At 38.9% G+C, this 18,872-nt stretch overlaps 1 protein-coding gene across 1 annotated transcript in view; it reads left to right on the top strand.

Moving 5' to 3' along the window:
• The window catches only part of SYNE1 (spectrin repeat containing nuclear envelope protein 1), a 583,464-nt gene that overhangs the window by 261,216 nt on the left and 303,376 nt on the right, over positions 1–18,872 (top strand). The window contains 8 exon segments of the mRNA XM_044001388.1: positions 1,281–1,447; positions 2,293–2,446; positions 5,968–6,596; positions 7,724–7,903; positions 13,064–13,214; positions 13,856–14,014; positions 14,679–14,861; positions 16,718–16,819. Of these exon segments, the coding sequence (XP_043857323.1) occupies positions 1,281–1,447; positions 2,293–2,446; positions 5,968–6,596; positions 7,724–7,903; positions 13,064–13,214; positions 13,856–14,014; positions 14,679–14,861; positions 16,718–16,819 (1,725 nt within the window).

Raw genomic sequence — 18,872 nt, 5'->3', positions numbered from 1 at the left:
TTTATTAGGAGATAACCATTTAACCAGATAAATATGATTTCATTGATGGAAAGTTAGACCATCAACAACCAGAGGTTTCAGGAAAGAATATCTATATAGGAGGTAGCACCTGAATTGAGCCATATAGAATGCTATGTATTCTAAAAGAGGCAAATGATGATAGAACCACTTCTTGAATTCTTCCAGTAAAGAGGAACATACCACCTCCTGGGGAAGCCCATTTCAGTTTTAGATAGCACTCATATTTTTCTTTATATTAAGATTGAATCTGAATCTTTTAAAACTTCTATTCCTTTTTCCTGGTTTTGGCCTCTAGGGACAAGTAGAAAAAGTGTAATTCCTCTTTTACATGATAGCCTATAAACTACATAAAGGCAATTTCCACATTCTTGCTTCTTCAGGTTAAACATTCCCTACTTTCTTCAGCCAGTCTTAGTATGACAAGACCTTGAGACTTTTCAAGTCCTAGGAAACTTCTCCTGGTTGTTCCCCAGTTTTCAGCATTCTTCCAAAAATATGGCATGTTAAGCTGAACAAAATATTCCAGATATAATTGCGTCCCGATCCTCATTCATCTTGACCTTTTTTGTGGGTTTCTGCACTCTTGACTACATCTTTTTTCCTGTCTATTCTCTTCTCTCTGTTTTTGTGGCATTTCTCTCTCTCTCGCTCTCACTCTCTCTCTCGCTCTCTCTTGTCCTCCTACCTGTTTAGCTGCTTCTTATCAGCCTTCCATCTTCTTCCATCCATCTATCTTTATTCCACCAATTGTGGCTATGCTTCATGGTTCCTTCTTTGGCTTTCTTCTTTATCTACATTCACTTTTGAGTTTCTTCCATGGGTTCAAAAATGATTTCCACGCCTATGACGCCCAGCTTTATATATTCACGCCAGTCTCTCAGACATTTTGGATTCAGTATTCCCTAGACATCTCAAATTCAGTATGTCCAAAATAACACCCTTTTTATTTTCCCCCAAACCCACCTCTCTCCATAACTTCTTTATTTTTGTTGAGGTCCTCACCACATTTTAGTCACCCAGGTTCACAACCGAAGAGTCATTCTTGATTTCTCACTCTCCGTATCAGAGAAAGAAGAGCCAGGAGCAGAGTCCAAGAAGTTGGAGTGAGATGAGGATGGTGGCTGGTGCAATGACAATGTGATTGAGAGATTTGAAATGAACTAGATGGTTTTAGAGCCTTTTCCAGCTTAGATCCTTGAATTCCCAACCCCCAGTTCATCCTTTTATAACAACATGTATATTTTCTTTTTTGTCCTCAGGCACTGCAAAATGAGGTTGTATCCCATGCCTCAGTGTACAGCAATCTCTTACAGTTAAAGGAATCTCTTTTCTCAGTGGCTTCTAAAGATGATGTGAAAGTGATCCAGTTACAGCTGGAGCAGTTAGATGAGAGATGGCAAGTTTTGCCTCAGATAATTAGCAAAAGGTTTGTTTGTTTTTTACTGAAAACTACTCACTTTAGTTCATGTGTAGATGATGAACCTCATAAATTAAGAAAGTCAGTTATCAACTGAACACTGGTCTGGGAGTCAAAAGAGAACATTTGCTTCCATTCTCTGGGCCTTAATTCCCCAAGCTGGGAGAATGACAGGGCATTTGGGTGTCTTTAAGCAGCACACTTTATGTTCATAGCCATAAACTGACTTCATTCCTTTTTAGAGTTTTAACCCTTGGAGGGTTAAAAAATGTGGGGGGGAGGGCGGAAAATTGACTTGATTTTGATTTGACTCTGAACTCTGAAATACACTAGTTTTATGAGTCTGGATAAATGACATTATCTCTCTCAACCTCAGTTCCTCACAGCTAGGTGGCACAGTGGATAGAGCACCGGCCCTGGAGTCAGGAGGACCTGAGTTCAAATCCGACCTCAGACACTTCACACTTACTAGTTGTGTGACCCTGGGCAAGTCACTTAATCCCAATTGCCTCACCAAAAAAATATATATATATGTATACTACTTGCTCTGATTCACAGATTTATAAGAATAGTGGCTAGCATTTGTGTAATGCTTTAATGTTTAATAATAAATATTATCTCGTTTTATACTCAAAGTATTTCTGGAAGGTAGGTGTTATTTATCCACATTTTACACAAGAAGAAACTGAGGCAGACAGAACTTAAGAGTCACACAATTAAAAGTCAAATTTGAGCTGGTCTTCTTGTCTGCTGCTCTATACACTGAGCCACCTCCCCATCTTGTGAGGAAGTAAATTGTAAAATTATAAGCTCTTTACCTTAAACATACTTCCTCCCTTTCTCTTCCTGCACAGAATTAGTTTCCTCCAGTCTATAGTTGCCGAACACCAACAATTTGATGAACTGCTACTTTCATTTTCTGTCTGGATTAAACAGTTTCTCAGTGATTTACAAAGTACTTCTGAGATCAGCATAATGGACCATCAAACCGCTGTAATTCAACATAAGGTAATGCACAATGTTTTATAAGACTGAAGAAAGAACACACATATGAATGAAAGTCCAATCAAGAAGCATTCATTAAGCCCTTACTGTATACCAGGCACTGTGCTGAGCATGCAAAGAAAGTCAAAAACAGTTCTTGCCCTCAAGAAGCTAACATTCTAATGAAGGGGACAACATATAAACAACTATGTACATACAAAATACAGACCAGATAAACAGGAGATTATCTCAGAAGGAAGCTTTAAAGGAGATTGGGGAAGTTTTCCTATAGAAAGCAGGAATGAGAGCATTTACTTAGTACAGAATAGTGATGCTAAGAAAGGTAGACATTTATTTGGTAGACATTGAAATCATCATTATTATTAATTACTAGTTATTTACTAATACTAAATTTTATGCTCCTACTATATACAAAGTACTATGAGCATCACTGGGTATAAAGAAATAAATCTAATTTGCTGTCTTTTGACTTCATTGTAGTATATACAATGGGAAGAACAATAGCTCTGGTGTCATAAAATCTAGGTTCTAATCCCATCTCTGACTTTATACCTGTGTGGCCTTGGTCAAGTCACTTAGACTATCTAGACCTCATTTTCCCCACCTGTAAAATAGAGCTGGAATTGTTGACCCCTGAGGTCTAGCTCCATGATCCTATGCTTTTAAGTACATATAAACCCATCTAGCCTTTGTTCTCTATGCTATACAAAGTCAATTAAATAGACACAGTCCCCCTACCATTTTGTTAATTAATAAAGAGAGCAATCCTATGACTTCTTTCCCTCTCCCTTTCAACCCCAGAGCAGGATAAAATATTTAAGGTGAAATGTTAAAGCTTATTATGATATCGTTTCTCATGTTCTTGTCTAATTAGAAAACTAAGACTGATGTCTTGGCTTTTACTTTACCATTTCCCACTCTAAATACTTAATTAGCTTGAAAGTGTTTTCCCCTACATGTACTAAATTTTTTGCAAGTAACATTCTTCTTTTGATGGCTAGCCTGCTGTACCATACTTCACAGAAATATGAGAATTCATGAGCCATTGACCATAAAGTTCCTTCTTTCCTTTACAGTGGTCCAGGAGGAGGAATTAGCATATTATTTTATTTCCATTGTTACTTTTATGCCCTTTTTTTGCCACCATCACTCAGGAATCTTTCCATTATTGGCCATATTTGTCACTTAGTGCAGAACATCATTGCTGTCATTGGCATTGGCCACCCCCCATTCTCTACCCCATGCATGGAATAAACTTGATCTTCAACTCCAACTTTCAGAATCCTTCTTTTTCTTCATGGCTTAGGTTAAGTGGTATATCCCTCCCACCTATTCCCATTATTTATTGTTGTTATTATTGTACTGTCCCATTTAAATCTCACTTGGGGTGTTCATCTGTTCTTTTTATCCCTCTCCTCACTCCCTCACCAATGTGACATTTATTTGTACGAATATAAAATGTATGTCCCTTGAGGGCAGGGAGGAACATTTTCTTTTTTTGGTCTTCCAGCACTTAGTAGAGAACATTGAAAAAGTAGACATTTCATATACATATGTACATATCTGTTGAATTAAAATTTTTGAAGATATATATATATATATATATCAATGGTTATAATAGCATTAATATGAATAAACTGTGCTTTGAATACATTGGTTGAAGTAGATTTCCAATTCTTTATGAAATTCTATTTTATTAAAAATCCCAACTTTGGGGGCGGCTAGGTGGCGCAGTGGATAAAGCACTGGCCCTGGATTCAGGAGTACCTGAGTTCAAATCCGGCCTCAGACACTTGACACTTACTAGCTGTGTGACCCTGGGCAAGTCACTTAACCCCCATTGCCCCGCAAAAAAACAAAAACAAACAAACAAAAAAATCCCAACTTTAGGAAACAAAAGTAATTTATAGTCATTGACAGATTCAAATCATTATGTCACCCAGCTGGTAGAAACAGCTCTGAGAGCCTCAATAATTTTTCACCAATTAACATGCTTTGTATACACAGTTTTCATTGAATGTTCATATTCTGTTTAACAATCTCTGACTTAATATAAAATTTCGATTTGATTATTCTACAATGTGACCAGCCACCAGAGGGCTTGGTTACATTTCTCTCTTTGGGCTTTTCTCTTTCCTATATAGATTTGAGCCCAAGTTAATGTTTAAGCATTGCCAAGTTTCTTCCTAGTTCTTCTAGCATTTTTTTAGAATAGGATATTTCTATTTTTATGTAAAATTCCATTTCACATGATAACTTTAATCCTAACTCATTCTGAAAAATTTGAATTATGTAAAAGTCTGGATTTAGAAGTTATTTAAAAATAACTGCATTCTTAGCAAAGTATTTCCTTAAAAAAAAAATTAGCTTGGGGGCAGCTAGGTGGTGCAGTGGATCAAGCACCATCCAGCCTCAGACACTTGATACTTTCTAGCCGTGTGACCCTGGCAAAGTTACTTAACCCTCATTGCCTCACCAAAAAAAAAAAAAAAATCTTGGCATTCTTTAAGAACATCCCTAATACACTTAAAGTATTATTTTAGTCTTTAATCCCTACTCACCCCCTCCCCCCACCCCCGGGGAATAAGGGTTAAAAGACTTGCCCAGGATCACACAGCTAGTAAAGTGTCAAGTATCTGAGGCTGAATTTGAACTCAGGTCCTCCTGAATCCAGGGCCAGTGCTTTATACACTGCACCACCTAGCTGTCCCTTAATCCCTACTTTTTGAAGTTCTCTCTTTCCATCCCCCTAAACTATATCTGTCTTCAAATGACTTTTTAAATAAACTTGTTTATTCATCCATTTATGCATTCACATCTTCATTAATTCATCAATTTATTTATTCATCCATTCATTTAAGTACATATTGAATTCCCCTCTCCTACCAATATCCAATGTTAGTTGCTTTAAGGCAGAGACTATTTCTTTTTCAAGCTTGCCTTTCTAGCCTCATAATGCATATTCCCCATCTCTCTCTCTTTCACACACACACACACACACACACACACACACACACACACACACACACACACACACACTATGGTCAGCCCAACTAGCTTTTTAAGTGTTCCTGATCCATGGTATACTATCTCCCATCTTGGAGTCTTTGCCCCGGCCTTCCCCCCTGTCAGAAATGCACTCCCTCCTTACCTTTGCTACTTAAAATAGTTTCATTCAAGGCTTGTGTCACCTTCTTAGATAAATCCTTTTCCTAATTCCTCCAAAATTCCTTGAATCTCTGTTACTTGTATATTTGCATGCTTTCCCATTACTAGACTGTGAGCTCCATTTTTGCCTTTGAATCCCCATCATCCAGATTTGTTGATTGATTATTTTGTTTTGTTTTTCTAACATCCCCAGAGCTTAGTCTAGAGACTTGGACAGAGCAATGGTCAAATTTAATTGAAATGAATTAAAATCATAGAATAGATGCATTGTGTTAAAGAGACATATCTGCAAGGCTAGACTGCTTTTAATTAATTAATTTGTTAATTAATTTGTTAATTAATTATTATTATTTTAGAACCACTCGGGAGAGGTAGAGAGCAAGAAGGAAGACATGCGTCAACTGAAGGTTCACTTAGGGAAGCTGTGTTCTTTCAGCAGAGAAGAGGACCACCACACTCTCCAGGGCAGAGCAGAGGACTGTTTCCAGCTGTTCCAAGAGGCCAGTCAGATGATTGAGAGAAGGCAACTTGCACTGACCAAGTTGGCCCAGTTCCTCCAGGCTCATGCATCTTTATCAAGTGTTCTTCATAGGTTAAGGCAGACTGTGGAAGCTACGAGCAGCATGGATAAGACACAGTCTGAATTATTGGAGAAAGACTTAAACGATGCTATTATGGATACTAAGAATTTAGAGTGTACTGCGATTAGTCTGGATGGGATTCTCACAAAAGCCCAGTATCATCTGAAAAGTGGTGGTTCTGAGCAGAGAGCTTCCTGTAGGAGAATGGCAGATCAGCTTGGTTTAGAGTTAGAGAGCATCCAGAATCTCCTGGGGACCAAGCAGAGTGAGGCAGAGGCCTTCGAAGCCCTGAGAAAGGCTTTTGCAGATCATAAGGAAGCCCTTTTGAAGAGTCTTGAAGATATTGAAGAAAGGACTGACAAAGAACAGTTAAAGGAACTCACCCAGCAAGCTGTTCAACAAAGGTAGCTTTCTTCTTGTTTAATTTTTTTTTTTTTTGCTGTTTCTACTAGAGATTTTTTTTTTCACTTTTTATAGCACCCAGGGCCCTCTTCACATGTGGGTCCCCAGAAAGCTATTCCAGTTTCAACTCTGTGGGTCAGCATCTACTCAAAACTGCAGCTCAAAAGTCTCTAATGATGTGCTTACTTTTATTAGGCTAGCCAGAGGGGACATTATTTCAAAACAAAAGACATTTATTCTAATAGCATACTAAATTAATTAAAAGAAAGATCTCACACCTACCCATCACACTCCCTATAAACAAGGTTATATTTTGCCAAATGTTCCCATGCCACCAATAGGGAAGAAACCCATATGGATGGGAACATGTAAGGAAGATGTGTGACTAGGTCATTCATCTGACTGATACTGCACATCCACTGGTGTCCTTTAGTGATGGCATTATAATTGCTTTCTCATGTGCTTTTCTTATTTTTTGTTGCTTGCAAATTCTTTAGCATATAGCTCCTGAGGCTATATTAGCTCTCTTTGAGTGACTAACATAGATCTCAGCCTTCACACTTGCCTAAAAATTAATTCCATAGTCATTTTAAATGTCCTTTTAAACTCCTTTTCTCCCATGGCTTTCCAAGTTCGTTTGGTCTAAATTTGTATATGTCAGAATGAGAATATTTTTTCAATCCCTTTATATGACTAGGTAGAAGAGACTTAAAAAAAGTGGTGACTTTTTTCCTACCCCCCCACTTTCCTTTTGACAACAAAATTTTAGTTTTTCATATATTATATGGATTCAGCTTCCATATAAGTACCAAACAAAACTTTGCTAAACTTAAATGTATTAAGTAGGTAATTCTTATCATAGTAGGTAAAATTAATGATACAAATAATTTGAAATTCAAGAAGTCTTTTATGTAGATAAATTCACCTAAAAGGTCACCATCAGGTTGGCTAGAGCTGATTTTTTTTTGACCACAATAACTCTCAAACATCATCTACTGATACAGGGGGTTGTGAATTTCACTGGGAAATGGGAATACCCACATCAACACAATCATGGATCATTTAAATATGGATAGTCTTTAGATAAATAAAATGTAAAAGTAAGGCAACTGAACATTTTCATTTGTAGGTTACGAGTTTTTAATCAGTTGGAAGACGAGTTGAATTCTCATGAACATGAATTGTGGTGGCTAAAGGACAAAGCTAAACAAATAGCTCAAAAAGATGTGACTTTTGCACCAGAATTTGATGAAGAAATAAATCGTTTGGAAGCTACCTGGGATGACACAAAGAAGCTAATTCATGAAAAGTAAGTCAAATATTCTCAGAATAATTGTGTCATTGCATGTTGATGTGAGTAAAGCAGATGTTGGAATTTAATGTCTTTTCAATTTTGGCTATTCCATGTGCTTCCAAACATTTCTTCATTATTTCTTTACAATTTATTGACATATTCTTGAGAGATCATATTTGTTGTGGGGAAATAGGTGGGGGGGGTTGGGAATAGGGGTTTGGGGTCCTTAGGAATTCCTCTTTAAAGAATTACACCCTCTTGCACACAAATCCAATAGAATAAGATAATAGTGTATTTAGGGGCTGGGGAAGGGAAACCAAGAGAGATAAATCCTTGGACTTCTCATGGGGAGAAGGCATGTCACAGAGTGTGGCTCTGAGATATCAATCTCCTTGAGCAGGAGACAGGCAGATACTTTTATAGAGGTCTAAAGAGGTGATCATCTGACTCCCTTATTGAGGGAGGCCCATCCCCCACTACTGGTGGCTGGATGAGTTGGGTAAGGGGTGGCTGCAGCCACCTAGACATCTCTCTCCTCCTCAGGACACAAAGGCAGCAGCCACACCTAATCTTATCTCCCCAGGGGTAAGGGAGACTAGAATGAAGGGTGGTGGTCCCAGAGCTACCTGAGTCCAGATCAGGAGGTTCCACTTATCTCTTTATTTCTTTAGGTGTGTCTGTCATTTGGTTTAGTTTCTCAAGGAGAAGGTTCTTTGATATACCCCAGAGAACTTCTGGGGTGGACTGGGACTATAACATTTCCCTACTTCTCTATATCTAAGGGAAAAGGGCTGATGGTCTTTCTTCTGTAACTGCTTCAGGCTGAGCAGGTTGAAGAAATCACGGCGCAGAGGAGGAGTGGGGAAGTGAGGAAAAGTGGGGAAGGCCTCATGGAGTACAAGGAGATGTGAGGTCCAGAGGGTGAGAGGAGACACATAGGCACAGTGGGTAGCTGCCATGAGGTTGAATCCTTGAGCCTAGATGGAACAGACTTAAACAAAAATTTAAAAGAGAGCAGGGCAAAAAATGAAAAAGCACTTATCAGATAAGGAGTAAAATGTAGCCGCTTTTCTTCAGCTAAGGCTGGCAAGGCTGAATGCAAGACAGGGTGTGGCCTGCCTTATGTGGGGACCAATTTTTAATTGGGGAGTGTTAGCTAAGCGGCTGGACGCAATATTGGGGCAAGGAAGGAGACCGGCAGCCTCCCTCAAAACAGAGAAGGATTTATTTTAACAAGAATGAACTTAAAAAAAACAACACAAACAGGATCAGTAGAATCAAGGGAAAGGAAATAAAATGGGGAAAGGGAAATTATACAACCTCAAAAGATACCACCGCCCAGGAATCAGCTGAGAATACGCAGCAGAACTCCTGTAGTTCCAGTGTCCAGCTAGAATGCCCAATTCTCCTCCCCCAATCCCAGAAAAAACCCCACACAGCCCCAACCAATGGGATGGCCGCTCTGACAGTCACATGACTGCCCTTATTAGGCTTCCAATCATTATAATTTTGCCAGGCCCATGTAGGCATCTGTGAGTGGTGATGACGTGAGGTGCCAGCTCTCTGGCAGCAGCTACAACCAGTGGGTGGAGAACTGTGCAGTTTGCGGAGCCCCAGGCCAGTGCGCCCTGAGGCATAAAAACCTCAAATAACAATTCTTTACATTTACAAAAGTTATGTAATCAGATCAAAGCTTAATTCTGTGTAGTTCAATGGTGAGACTAAAAAAATTTTTCTTTGCAACTTTTACACAAATAATTCCCAATTTTAAACTATTCTACGTGAAAGATCTTAAAGAGTAGCAGTAAACAGATCAACAGCTGTGAGATAGCAACAGGTTATTGCTTCTGTTCTAAGCAGTGAACTAAGAGCCCATAACCTAAGAATTTTCACTGAGCTCACTTTTTCTTGACATCACACCCTAATGATATAGTGGGAAAATGAGTACGGGTTGGGGTTCTTGGGAATTCCTCTTTAAAGAATTACACCCTCTTGCACACAAAACTTAGTTAGAACAAGGTGATAGTTTATTTAGGAGCAAGGGAAGGGAAGGGTGGGGGAAGGGAAACCATGAAAGAAATCCTTGGACTTTTCATGGGGAGATTTGGCATAAAGCACATGGCTCAGAGGTACCAAATCTCCAGGAGACTGGAAGGTACTTTTATAGAGGACTGATGGGGGTGGACCATCTGCCCGTGAAAAGTTCCTTTAGTGAGAGAGGACCATCCCCCACTGGTGGTAGCTGGGGGAATTGGGTGAGCAGTGGAGGACCATCCCCCACTGGTAGTGACTAAAGGAATTGGGTGAGGGGTGGCTACAGATCCCTCTTCAGAACACAAAGGTCGAAGCCACACCCAAACTTATCTCCCCAGGATAAGGGAGACCAGAATGAAGGGTAGGAATGCCAAGCTAGCTCAGTCCGATTTGGTTCCTCTAGGCATTATCTGTCCTCTGGTTTAGTTTCTCAAGGAGAAGATTCCTCAGTGTGCCCCAGAGAAATTCTGGGGTGCTCTGCGCCCCATGACACTAATAAGGGCCAAAATGAAGAGGGTAGAACCAGAGAGGGATGAAGGAATTTGTGATCCTCATGTCCTCATGCATACACATTAAAGGCAATGTTGGCCTACGTTTAAGGGTTGTTCCCCTTAAACTCCCCACAACCTGTAGCTTTGATGGAATAGTAGGACCTGAATGAGAGAGTAAGACAGGGGTCTCCCCTGTGTCATCCATAGACTGACCTCCCATGTCCAGTTTGATCCTGGGCTTGGCCATAGAAATGTCAGTAGCAAGGGGCTGGCTAGAAGACTGAACTGCAGGGAGCTGGGTTTTTGCTAGGCTAACCTCTTGGGGACTGCACTGGGGACAAGGAGGTAGGGGAGGTGGCCTCACCTTCGAGGTGTGTCCCCCACTCCTGTGTCCCAGTTTACTGCAGCTGCCAGAATCTTGGCGACCCGGAGATCTGCTGGTAGCAGACATGATGGCTGCTGATATTAGTGAGGCTTGTTCTATTGAGTGGGCATGAGCCATCTTTTCTCTCTCTTTGGCTACTACAAGGTCCCTGTTATGAAAAATCTTAAGAGCAATATCAAGGAGTTGTAAGGTGGGGTTTGGGGACCCTAGTCTAATTTCCAGAGTTTTCTCCTAATGTCAAGAGCAGATTGGCCAATAAAATGTAAATTGAGAACTGTTATTGCTATATCCCTTTCTGGATCTAGATTAGTATTTTCTTCAGAGAGACCATGAGGTGACTCATGAAAAGAGCTGGGTTTTTGTCTGGTCCCTGTGTGATCTCCTTCACTTTCTCATAATTGACTTGTTTCTTAATCCCCACCCCCTTTCTCATTCCAAACCTGTTTTTTCTCATGGGGGTACAATAGCTGGCAAGAATAATTTGCAGGTTGGTCCAGGAAAGGTCAAACTGCATTGTCACAGACTTAAAGTCATCTATGACCGTTGTGGGATTATCTGAATAACACCCCAATTTTTCTTTAATCTGAGATAAACTTCTCATGGCAAAAGGAACATTATTAGGGTTGTACCCTTCCCAATGGGAAATTCCCTTAATAGAAGCAGGGGAGAAATGGAAGATGCTGGTAGGGACTTGGGAGAAGCCGGTTGGGGAGGGGACCAGGGGGCTGGTGGCATAGGTATAGTCACATGCAGAGGGTCAGATGGAGGAGCCTGATTAGTCTGTGGAGTGGGAGGGGGAAGGGTAGCAGTCTTTGGCTGTGGAGTGGGTAGAGAAGGGATAAAGGAGACTGGAGGAATGGACATAGGCAACTGCAAATTAGGTAAAGCAGATGGGAGCAGCTGCTTAATGGAAAAAAAAGGAGAATAGGGAAAGTATTGGAGCCCCCAGATCGTGACAGGGGTATAGCTGTGAGGGATACAGCTGGATAGGAAGTGGAAACTGCTGTTGGGTGGGGCAAATAGAAGAATACATCAGTCCACTCCCAGTGTGGCAGGAGCTTGGCTGTGGAGGACACAGGAGATTGGTTCTGAGATCAGCTGGTGGGCAAAGAGGAGTCTCAGTCATGGAGTGGTATGACAGTGGTTGACCCATAGGTATGGAAGCAGGTGGGGAAGAAGGTTTGAATCGAGGAACAGGTAGTGAATGAGGCTGAGGAGCAGGAAGGGGATGGGGTCCCAGAGGAGGAGGGTGTGCCAGAAAGGTTAAGTAATCACCTGGACCTGCGGTGGTTTCCTACCATCAGGAGGACATCATCCAATAAATGATTTAATTCCTGAGCCTCCTGTGAGGAAGGAGGCTTTTTAGGGTTACCCAGTGCCTCTTTAGATTCAGTTGGTTTTGCTGGGCATATTCTGTTCTGTTCCTTTCCTTTTGAGTTCTGGCTTAAAGCCATAAAGGCCAAAATGTATGGAATCTCTGTCCATTTCCCTTCACACCTGCAAAACTTGTCCAACTGCAAAATGGTGTTATAGTTAAGAGTTCCATGTAAAAGCCAATTGTCTTGGGATCCCAACTGATATTTTGACCAAAGAGTATTACAATAATAGATCATGCATCTCTTTATCAATTTTGTAAGTCCAATCTCTTAGGATGCACCTCAGCAGTGAGCCTTTTGGAACACTGCCTTTCTGCCCTGTGGCTATACCCAGATATTGTCCTGTCTAAGGAGAATGGTCTGAACATGGTTCAGACATTAGGTTGAGCTTTTTCAAGGGAGGGAAATGCTGGCTGCCCATCTCATGGAAGAGCCAAGCACTGGCAAGGGATAGACACACAAACACAGAAGTTGTTACTCAGAAATATGGAGTCGTAGGGTCTGAGTGTGGTTCGGACGTCTGGATGAGCAAAACAAATGAACAAATAAAAATTTTGGATGGTACGTGTAGTATTCAGAACCCCTTAGTCTCCCTACTACAGCAGAGAAGCAAAGGGAATTTTAGCAAAAGGTGTGTAATCATCATTCAAGGAAAGTGCTTTAAGCCAAAGATTTTAAACATAAATGAATAGCATCATTGTGACAATAGAAGTTGAAGGCAGAAACAACTTTATGGTTTTCAGTTAGTCTCCAGATAGTTTCCTTTGACAAATTTGGGACAGTTCTCCTTAGATAACCATAAGGAAAAGTTCCCTTGTACTGTCTCCCTTGAAAAGTGATACTCTTCTAATTCTTTTCTTTTCTTTTCTTTTCTCTATTACCATTTCAGTCAAGGTCAGTGCTGCGGACTTATTGATTTGATGAGAGAATATCAGAATTTGAAGTCAATGGTCTATAAAGTCCTAGAGAATGCCAACAATGTAACTATTGCCAGATCTACTGTAAAGGATCAGGATGACATTAGATGGGCCTTATCTAAGGTGATGATTCGATCAATGCTTGGTTTTTTATTGAAACTTACATAGATATCTGTTTTTGGTCATAGAGGTTGTTTTTTTAATTTTTTAATTGCCAACATTCTTCTGTACGTTAGAAATGCTGGACAATTCTTTGAGAACTCCTAGAAAAGGTTGTGCTCTAAAATTCTGGAGAGCTCATCAAGAGACAATGTGTAATTCCCACCATCCTACTGTGTGGGCATAAGTGAGTTGTAACACATTTGACTAAGCTCATTGGGATTATTAGATTCTCTATGTGAAGCCAAGCTTCGCCTAGAGTTCTTAGAGACGGGTATTAGTGAACAACATACATACATACAAAATATATACATACATACATATTTGTGTGAACATAAATTAGTTTCAAAATTGAGACTCTTCTAACTAAATATATATATTCCAAAATATATACATACATACATACATATATATAAAGCCACTGGTTATATATTATAATACATATTATAATTATATATTACAATTAAGTGTTACATACTATATTATGTTATATTGTTATATTATATATTATAACCACTGTGTGTGTATATATATATATATATATATTTATATTTACATAACTACTTATTATTTTTATTAAATGAAAGAAATGTTTATTTCCACAGCATGAAACTGTCAAGAATGAGATGAATGGGAAGCAAAAGGACCTGGATGAGTTTACAAGTAAAGGAAAACACTTGCTATCTGAACTGAAAAGAACTAAAAGCAGTGATTTCATTCTGGTGAAAACAGACATGGATAGCACTGTGGATAGATGGCTAGATGTAAGTTCACCTTTTCTTTGTATTAATGCTTCTAAACATTCATTCCCTCATAGCTAAGTCTACCCTACAGTGGGTAGTATTGTGGCAAGGCTTTAACCCATCCCCAAAGGAGGAAATTATTCTTAGTATAAGGATAGGGATCAGATCTGTGATGTCATTGGTATGAGGAACTCCCACATAAGAAAATTCTCAAGCAATGGAGCCTAGAACATAGAGAGATTAAATGACTTTTAAAATTTTTCTTCCCCTTAAATAATATGTTTGCATATATGGGTCATTTATGTGTGCATTTATAATTATACACATATAAATAATCAAGCCCCAATGAAAGTTATAGCTTAAAATTAAGTATCACTGGTGTAGAGGCCAACTCTCTACCCACTTTTCTCCTCTGCTTTTCTTTGTCAGCATAGTCCTACTTTATTTAAAGATTTATTCATAGCACACAAAGTTAAAGCATGTGGGCCATTCACATGAGACAGAATCAATTTCAGGGCTTTTTATTTATTAATTTGTCTTTGGAAGTTTTAAATATGTTTCTTTATAAATAAGGATTTAATTGAGGACTAGAAAGCCATCTGTTCTGGAGACTTACTTAGAAGGAATGTTGGGTGGTGCCACCACATATTTAATGAAATCACTTTTCTTTTGTTTGTTTCTCTAGATTTCAGAGAAAATTGAAGACAACATGGATAGACTTACTGTAAGCCTGTCTCTTTGGGAAGATGTGCTTGCAGCTAGAGATGAAATTGATGGCTGGTCAAGCAGTTCCATACCACAGCTAACAGAAAATATTAGCAACCTCAGTAGCAGCCTCAAAACAGAAGCATTCCTTAAGGAATTTGAGGTCAGTGGGCCAAACTTATTCATGTAGATTATAAATGGAATATGAAAAGTGCATTTCTTTTTCTTTGCTCTTGATAGTGTACCACTTACCTCAGGGCATCATGACCATTCCAGGACTTTTCTAAACTTAATGTCACTGCCTTGAATATATTTGTGACAAAAGTAGTTATCCATCTTTTTTCTTTTTATCTCATCTTTCTGCATGTATTTCTTCTTTTGTTTTTGTTTTTGTTTTTTTTTGCAGGGCAATGGGGGTTAAGTGACTTTCCCAGGGTCACACAGCTAGTAAGTGTCAAGTGTCTGAGGCCAGATTTGAACTCAGGTACTCCTGAATCCAGGGCCGGTGCTTTATCCACTGCACCACCTGGCTGCCCCCGCATGTATTTCTTCTTAAGGTAGAGAACATGAATAAAATGGAAATGAGAGCTGGAGAAAGTTGCATAGCTATCCCAAGATAAATGATGCATTACACCGGGTTAGAGGAGACTTACAATGATTAGGTGGTCTTCTTTAAAGCTATGGAACTTTTTTTTTGTGGGGCAATGGGGGTTAAGTGACTTGCCCAGGGTCACACAGCTAATAAATGTCAAGTGTCTGAGGCCGGATTTGAACTCAGGTCATCCTGAATCCAGGGCCAGTGCTTTCTCCACTGTGCCACCTAGATGCCCCCAAAGCTATGGAACTTTGAGGGAAACAATATGTCAAAAACCAAAATAACCATAAAATCTTAATCATGAGCCTAGCTCTTCACAACACCAAACAGTACTAAGATATTGAAGAACTGTACTTGAAGTCACCTGAAATGGCCTATAAGATATTATATATTTCCTTAAAAACCCTAGCTTCTCCAAGGGAATAACTTGACTCTAACTGGGATCCATGTTCAGCTACTCCCATCATAAAATCAATTCATATCTGAGTAATAATATCCTCTCTAATATCCTGGCAAGTGATTATCTAGACTTTACCTGAGGACTTTTAGGAAAGCAGAGCCTTTATCCCCTCTGCAAACTATTCAGCTTACAGAATACTGCTCTAAGTAGCCTTAGAGAATTTTCTCCCTTAGTCTTTGCTCATCCTGTATTTTTAAAATATGGTTGTATTTAAATGTACATGATGAAGTTTCCTATGTATCACAATTTCCTAATCAGATTTGACTTCCATAAAATTAAATACTTGTTACATGTTACATGTGATATATTTAAATAATGTGTGCATTAGATATAGTTATGTTTTGAAAATGAAATACTACTCTGAGTGTTTAATGAGGCTGCCATGGCAAACTATATTATTTAGTCTCCATTGCATAAAGAATTTTGGTTTCAATAAACTTTTAAAAAAGATTTTTGGTTTGAACTTAATTTTTCCAAGAGATTTCTTTAATAAACAACAAAATATAGACTGCCTTGCATTCCATTCAGTGGAAGCTAATAACAACAGCTTTTCCAGACTGATAAGTAATGACTTTTCTTTGTTATGCACAAACTGATTTTGAAAAGTATTTTAGGGGCAGCTAGGTGGCGCAGTAGATGGAGCGCCGGCCCTAGAGTCAGGAGTGCCTGAGTTCGGATTTGGCCTCAGACACTTAACACTTACTGGCTGTGTGACCTTGGGCAAGTCACTTAACCCCAATTGCTAAAAAAATCACTAAAAAAAAAAAAAGAAAAAAAAAAGTGTTTTAGAAACAGCCGCATAATGTTGTGTGCATTTAGTTAGAAGAGTCTCAATTTTGAAACTAATTTATGTTCACACAAATATGAGAATAAGAACGTGATAGGTTACTTGTGTGTATATGTATGTATACCAAAACATTTATTATTTATATTATTTATTGTGTTTTTTTCTATTTGGGGGCAGTGTGAGGTTAAAAACAAAGGACTTAAATTGGAAGAACTTCATTCAAAAATTTTAAATCTCAAAGAACTAACCAAAAATCAGGAAACACCACCAGATCTTCAGGTGAGATGACTTTTAATACTAGTAATGATAATATTAACATTTTAATTTTGATAATTAATATTTTAATTTCAATACTGATAATGGTAATTATCTTGATGATGATGTCAACAGTTATTTTTTAGTCCCTATCATATGCAAGTCAATGTATTAGGTAATATCTGCAGAAAAACAAAACCCTAAGCAAACACGATGGGCCTTGCATTGGCTTTAAAATATCAAAGTCCTTGGATTAAGTTGGTGTTGTATTGTCAATATCTGATGTCAAAGATTACACTAAAAATCTGCCAAAATAGCCTTGAAAAGTCAGGGTTTTCTTAATCATCATTATGGAATGTTGGGATAGGAACTCAGTATAAGATTATGCCTTTGTAAATCATATAATGAACTATTCTGCAAATTAAGAAAATGATTGGAAAATACGTAATATAGAATTCACATAGGAAGTGGAACTTAATTGATTTGTACTCAGATTATGTGAACACAATGATTCCCTTCAAGAACAGCTATATGGGATGTTTGAACTTTTATATTGAAAGTACTCAAACATAAATAGCAACAACCTATGTATATATCTGGGGACATGTTGACTTCCCCTAACTAATTGAAAAGAAGAAGCATTTGTCCTTTAAGGCATGAAATGGGAAATTCAAAACCATGCCTCTGAGATAGAGTTTAATATAAATGGTCAAGAGCTATCATCACCACTACTTACAAGGTTTCAAATATTTTCCCCAGAGTGCTTGTATTTTGTTTACTCACATTTTGTCAAGGACTATTTGACCAAGGCCCCTTCCCAACCCTTAGAAAACATCAGCTTAAAAAAAAAATACAAATATACAGATCGTGACCTATAGGGAATTGGATTGTCCTCTGATTACTGGGGATACTGACAATGACTTAGCATGGTCAGAGACTCTGGAGGCCCCATTCAATCCAGAGTGCCTGGCTGAGCAGAACAAAAATGAGCAGAGGCCTAAACTTCTCAAACTTTTAACAGGTAACAGAAATCTTAATGGAGCCATCATAGTAACTGTTTTTTATGACTGCACCAGGTTATTGCTACAGATTAAGACACAAGCGGCCTGTTTTAAATCAGACCAGGAATTATGTTTGCGAGGGCACTGGGATGTTTGAGAAGTAAGAAATACCAAGAAAGGAGCAGTGTTGGGGAGACAACAAGTCCAAGCTAGGGTTTTTGTTAAGATTCAGTCTTTGGCATGGTAGAGGGAACACAAGTATTAATTGATTTGTCTGATTAGGAACAGGGAATCCTGGGAAGTACAACAGAGTGGAATAGCCACCGTAAGAATATTTAAACATCTTCCTTAAGGATTCCTGGGCATGACCAGCTTTTTAAGACCCTCATGATCTTCTAACTGTGATGGGCTTCAATTGTTAGTGATACCATAGATCATGGGCTCTAATTAGGGGTTTACATTTTTTTTTTTAATTTTTGTTTTTGTTTTTTTGGTGAGGCAATTGGGGTTAAGTGACTTGCCCAGAGTCACACAGCTAGTAAGTGTCAAGTGTCTGAGGCCAGATTTGAACTCAGGTCCTCCTGACTCCAGGGCTGGTGCTCTATCCACTGTGCCACCTAGCTGCCCCCAAACAGGGGTTCTTAAACTGGAATCTGTGAACTTGTTTGCTTATTTTAAAAATATTTTGATAAGTATACTTCAATATATTGATTTCCTCTGCAATCCTCAGCATTTTAATATTTTTCAAATGTTATCCTGAAAAGTGATCTAGAGGCTTCACCAACCTGCCAAAGGGGTCCATGATACAAAAAACATTAAACCCCCCTAATTATGGGGCAGCTAGGTAGATCTTTGCTTTATTCTTGCCCAACTTCCATAGCAACTGACCATATTCTTACTTCAACACTTTAGGCTGGACCAACTCCCTGGATTCAGGGTAAACTTCAGCAGACACCAGTAGTTGACTGACCTAGATACAGAAGTTTTCTATGATCCTTTCCATTCATGCTTCTCCTATTTCATCAATTGCACAACATTCCATTTGGTTTCCACTAATTTTTCTATTTTCATAGAAA

Source organism: Dromiciops gliroides, chromosome 4 (assembly GCF_019393635.1).
Source record: "Dromiciops gliroides isolate mDroGli1 chromosome 4, mDroGli1.pri, whole genome shotgun sequence".
Classification (NCBI taxonomy): Eukaryota; Metazoa; Chordata; class Mammalia; order Microbiotheria; family Microbiotheriidae; genus Dromiciops; species Dromiciops gliroides.
The sequence above is the reverse complement of the archived record's forward strand: the minus strand, read 5'-3'. Positions and strand labels throughout refer to the sequence as shown.